The following is a 5,239-nucleotide window of genomic DNA, read 5'->3' as shown; positions in this document are numbered from 1 at the left end:
CTTCTTTGAGCCGGTTGATGGAGGCAATAAGATGTTGGAATTGCTGTCCCATATCTAACCTCATCTTGGTTATCTCCTCTTTTAGATCCAACGTCATCTTGGCCACCTCCTTGGTTAGATCCAACTTCATATTGCCTATCTCTTCTTTTTTTTTTTTTTTTTGGTGGAGTGTGTTTTGACTTGATACCACAGTTAAGTGGTCTGGATCAAATCGGTGAAGTGTAGTCGCAGGATAGAAGTGCTCTGATACAAATTGTTACGTGTGAATCCAATCACCTCTTTGATACTTTAGAACACAAGTTGCTTCGATGCCAATTAAAGCTTCTCCTCAAAGCTAAGAGAGTTTGTGAAAAACAAACTAATAAAAATAAAATAAAAGTTATTTCAGTTTTTTTCTTTGATTTTTTCCTTTGGCTTTTCTCATTTAAATAAAAAAACTAGAACCATAAGTTCCAACAGTTATGGAAGCAAATTAGGTAAAGGGAAACATGGGCATCGTGACTTACTCTCTCCTTGAAAAGAGGACATGAGCACGAGACCATAACTAATACATGCAACAATAATAAAATAAAGATAATGATTGATCAAGCCAATGGTGCGTTGGTTTATATTTATTGTACGGTTTGATTGCCGGTTCAGCACTTGATTAATTACCAACCCATCAGAAACACTGTGATAACTAGAGCTGGGTTGATCGAGGAGACATCATGGATTGGATCTACCGGTAAAACAGGATAACCGGATATGTCATAATTTTTATTAATCAATTTCTTAAATACCAAAAAAAAAAGAGAGTTCAAATCAGAAGAAAAAATCATAAAATAATTTGATTTTCTTGTAATCAAACATACACAAGATTTTATCTTGAAATTGTTCTGCATTCAAAGAAAGAAACCAAACGAGAAAGTTTAACTGAAGATTCAAGAGGAAGGGACAAGAACAGTTTGCATCATGTTCTTGAACTCAAAAAAGTCAACGCGACCGTCGTGATTGCTATCAACAGAGACAATCATCTTCTCCACGTGTTCAATCTCTCCTGCTTCTGGAAGCCCTAACTTCTTCAAAACCTTCTGAAGTTCCTCGGGAGATATATACCCATCACCGTCTTCATCAAACACGTTGAAAGCTTCTTCCAGATCCGAATCCGGAGATCCGTCGCACTCGCAGTCTCCTCCGAAGAAGGATTCGTCTAGTGTTTTGTGGAGTGCTTCGAAACCGTCGAACCGGAGTCCGGTCTCGTCAGGTTTGATGAAAGATTCGATGGTTGGTTTGAGCTCGCAGATGTCGGCATCGAGACCAAGTCGTGAGAGGGCTTGACTCAGTTCTTCGACCGTGATGAATCCGTCGTTGTTTTTGTCGAATAGGTCGAAGATACGGTGGAGACGAAGAGTGTTTAGACTGGGACTTCGTAGCCGGAAGGAAGAAGATTGTCTCGAGAGTTTCTTTTTCTCGTTACTGATGATCTCCATTGTTGCTGCTCTTTTCTTCTTCTTGTGTTGCATGCTCTATTAATATAGGCAGAGACTTGTGAAAATCACGAGGACCGAGACTTATAACTCTGTTTTTATATATAAAGACTGAATCTCGAGGCAGAGATTATTTAATGTTTGAATATAAATCTTGAAAAGTAAATCACACAGAAAATTAGTACTACTTAATCCAAATGAATTAATAAAAATGGCTATTGATAATTATTCCTTCTTATTTAGGAAAACTTTTATACCATAAGGTAGGGCTGGCAAATAAATCGAACCCAAAAATCCGAACCGAACCCGATCCGATAAAAATGAATCCGAACCGATCCGAACCCGACATAAATACCGAATGGATCCTGTTTTTTGGTATTTTGGGTTATGGGTATTATCCAAACCGAACCCGTACCTAAATGGATATCCGATAGAACCTGAAACATTTAAAATCACAAAAAGAACTTCTACCAAATATGATTTTAATTCTTAATATGTATCAAAAATACTTTAAGATATTATTGAACTTCTAAAATAATTATCTATTACATGAAGGTTAATGGTGGAATGTGGCGGTTGAAGCCTAAAGTTTTTAGATTTTGATTTTGTTTTCATTGAATAATGTTTCTCATGCATAGAACTTAGTTTTTTTTTTTTTATGATTTCATTTATCTGGTTTTCTTTCTATCACTAACTATGTTTATCTTTCGCTTGATTTTGAATGATCACGTTTGATGTTTTTTTTTTTTTGAATCGATTTTACTTATGTTTTGGCTATTAAACTATGTACAAATCATGTATTTTAAATCCGAAGAACCGATTTCATTTATTTTTTAGTTACAAATACGTACAAATCAGGTATTTTTAAACCGAAGAACCGATTTGGACCCGAACTCGAAAGTACAATGAGTTATACCGGTTCTTTGAAGATTTACTAACCCCGACCCGAACCCGATAGAACCCGAACCGGTCCCGAACCGAACTTTTATATAGCCCGAATTGGATTGATTTTGATAAACCCGAATGGATAAAACCGAAACCCGATTGGGACCCCGAATACCCATGCCTACCATAAGGCTTTGCGTGGATATTATGGTACATTTGGAAATGAAGGAAGAACAAAGTTTTTAGTAATTTGGACATTGATCCCAGAGACACGCTCAATCTAACGGAAACAGAATCAACACTTTGGGCTGAAGCACATATGCTGAACATGCAGCAAGCATCACAGTGAGTGGAGGTTAGGCACCTTCCAATAATCACAGGACGCTGGTGTTTTATCGATGGTTCGTGGAAAGATAAGGATCCTTATCCAGGGCAAGGTTCGTATAGGACTCTCGAGGGTTTTGATGGATTGTTGGGGGCAAGAAACATTCGGGCAAGTCTATCGCCTATACATCCGGAGATGGAAGCGCTGATATGGGCAATGGAGTGTATGAGGAACTTACATCAGTTTCAGGTCACGTTTGCTACGGATTGTTTTCAATTGGTGAAGATGCTTTCGGAACCAGAAGAATTGCCGGTGTTTGAAAGTTATTTGGAAGACATAAAGACTTTGAAAATAAGTTTCCTCAGTTCAGAGATTATTCATGTACCTCGGACGGAGAATTTACAGGCGGATAGTCTAGCACGCAGTGCCAGAAAACAATCGTCTTTCGTCGTTCACATGGATGCAGAGTTACCAGTGTGGTTTGCAGAGTGATGAGATTGATTTTGATAAACTCGAATGGAATTGATTTTGATAAACCCGAATGGATAAAACCGAAATCTGATTGGGACCTCGAATACCCATGCCTACCATAAACCCGATTAGTCAATAATTTCTTTTTGATTAAGAGTAAATGTTTAAAATTTTTGATTTCCGGAAAACTCTTTGCAGTATTTTTGCTATCAATAAACATATTAAATTAATATCTGCCAAAATGGGTATCCATTCATTCGGTTGTGGACACCGAAAATTAGGAAATGTTGACCGTTGACTGTGTATATATTAGACACTGTAATCCCCTATATATTATGCGAGAAACATCACAATTTCTATTTGTAGCCACGTGTCATTATTAGAATAATTCTTAGAATCATTAAAGAAATATGTTGGTCCATCTAATTATATAATAAGCGTTTTATTAAACTAATCATAAATTCATTATTAATGTTTTTTATAATTTCCTTAAATAAAAATTACGGAATTGCCTAATGCGGCTAAAGTATATATGGCAATTAATAATTTTGAATAATAAAGATTTGATAAAAATTAGTGTATCTTCTATCATATTTGTTTAATTTTAAACTATTAAACTAAATTAAACATCCACAATAACCATATAATAAAAAATTAGATTTTTCTGAATATGTTATATTTCAAATTTTTAAAAAAGACTATAAATTACTAAAACTTTAAAAGTCTCACATTCAAATTTTGTGATCCATGATTTAAACTTTTTGTTATAACAAAATACAAATGATTACAAAATCATATAAGTAAAAAGTCAAATTTAATTAATTATTAAGATTGATATACATATATATTGTTTCAAACCATATCAAATACATAAATATTTTAGTTTCGAAATTTAATTTGAACAATTTTTTTAAAAAGCTTTGAATGAACATTGACAACTTAATTTAAAAAAATTTTATAAATTACTAAAAGTATTAATCCCACAATGAAAATTTTGTTATCAGTAATTCAAAGATTTTAATATAAAAGATACAAATGATAAAAAAAAAATCATATGAGTAGAAATCATCATTTAATAGACATTAATATTAAAAATATAATATGCATGTTAATACCATTTAAAATTTAATTACATATCCTATCAAATAGAAAAAAAAATATTGTTTGGATTAATAAAATTGATTTAATTATACGTTCACACCAATTTAATTATATATGTTAGTTAATGACTTTTAATTATTCAATATATATTTATTATTTCATGTAAAAACATATAATATATATAATTATTTATATACATAATATTCATCCCGCGCAAGGCGCGGATCTTAAGCTAGTTAGTTATTACTTATTAGTATGTTTCACGTGATAACGTTCCCATTGTTTCCATCGCCGAGTGATACTGTTAAATGACTGTTTAAACCAGTGTTTTTAAAATCGGACCGACCCGATGGTTGGACCGGGTTCGACTGTGAACCGGTTATATAGCCGGATTGGTCTATTAATTGGTTCGACCATGAACCGAACACATAGCCGGATTATATTTCAAAGTTATTAAACCAATAAAAACTACTAAAACTATCGAAAATCTATAAACCATCCATATAAACAAGAAACTAATTTATATTTATAATATTTTATGTTCAAAATTGATTTATATTTTAACTATGCATCATGTTTACTAATATTACTTTTATATTTACATACTAAAAAAATATTAAACCATATTATTGAACCAAGTTTGACCCGATCAAATCATATTGAACCGTGACCCAAAATATTTTCGGTTCAACTTCCAGTCCGGTTTTAAAAACACTGGTTTAAACTGATAAAGACACGTTACTAATGTCAGAGTGACTTATAGTTAAATGGCAATGATTAAAATAATATGTGTCAGACTTATCATTAATGCCCTTGATCAAATTAATATAATTAGGTGTAACCCAAAACAATTAAACATTTTTTATTGCTAGTATCTCTAAAGGGTTTACAAAATTTAAAACCAATAATATTAAATATGTATTAAAAACTTGAAAACATCATGCAGTAGCAGATTTTAAAATTTTAGAATACAAATTTAGTATTTAATTAT

The 5,239-nt window shown here is 32.6% G+C and overlaps 1 protein-coding gene across 1 annotated transcript; it reads right to left on the bottom strand.

The window, feature by feature from the left end:
• Positions 1-801: 801 nt before the first annotated feature.
• Positions 802-1,691, bottom strand: LOC106443034 (probable calcium-binding protein CML43). Its single transcript, XM_013884649.3, has one exon. It carries the CDS (start codon positions 1,500-1,502, stop codon positions 921-923), a length of 582 nt encoding a protein of 193 aa, XP_013740103.1. The 5' UTR covers positions 1,503-1,691; the 3' UTR covers positions 802-920.
• Positions 1,692-5,239: the final 3,548 nt, after the last annotated feature.

This window comes from Brassica napus, chromosome C2, assembly GCF_020379485.1.
Source record: "Brassica napus cultivar Da-Ae chromosome C2, Da-Ae, whole genome shotgun sequence".
Lineage (NCBI taxonomy): Eukaryota > Viridiplantae > Streptophyta > Magnoliopsida > Brassicales > Brassicaceae > Brassica > Brassica napus.
Note: the sequence above shows the minus strand (reverse complement) of the source record. Positions and strands in the feature narration are given on the sequence as shown.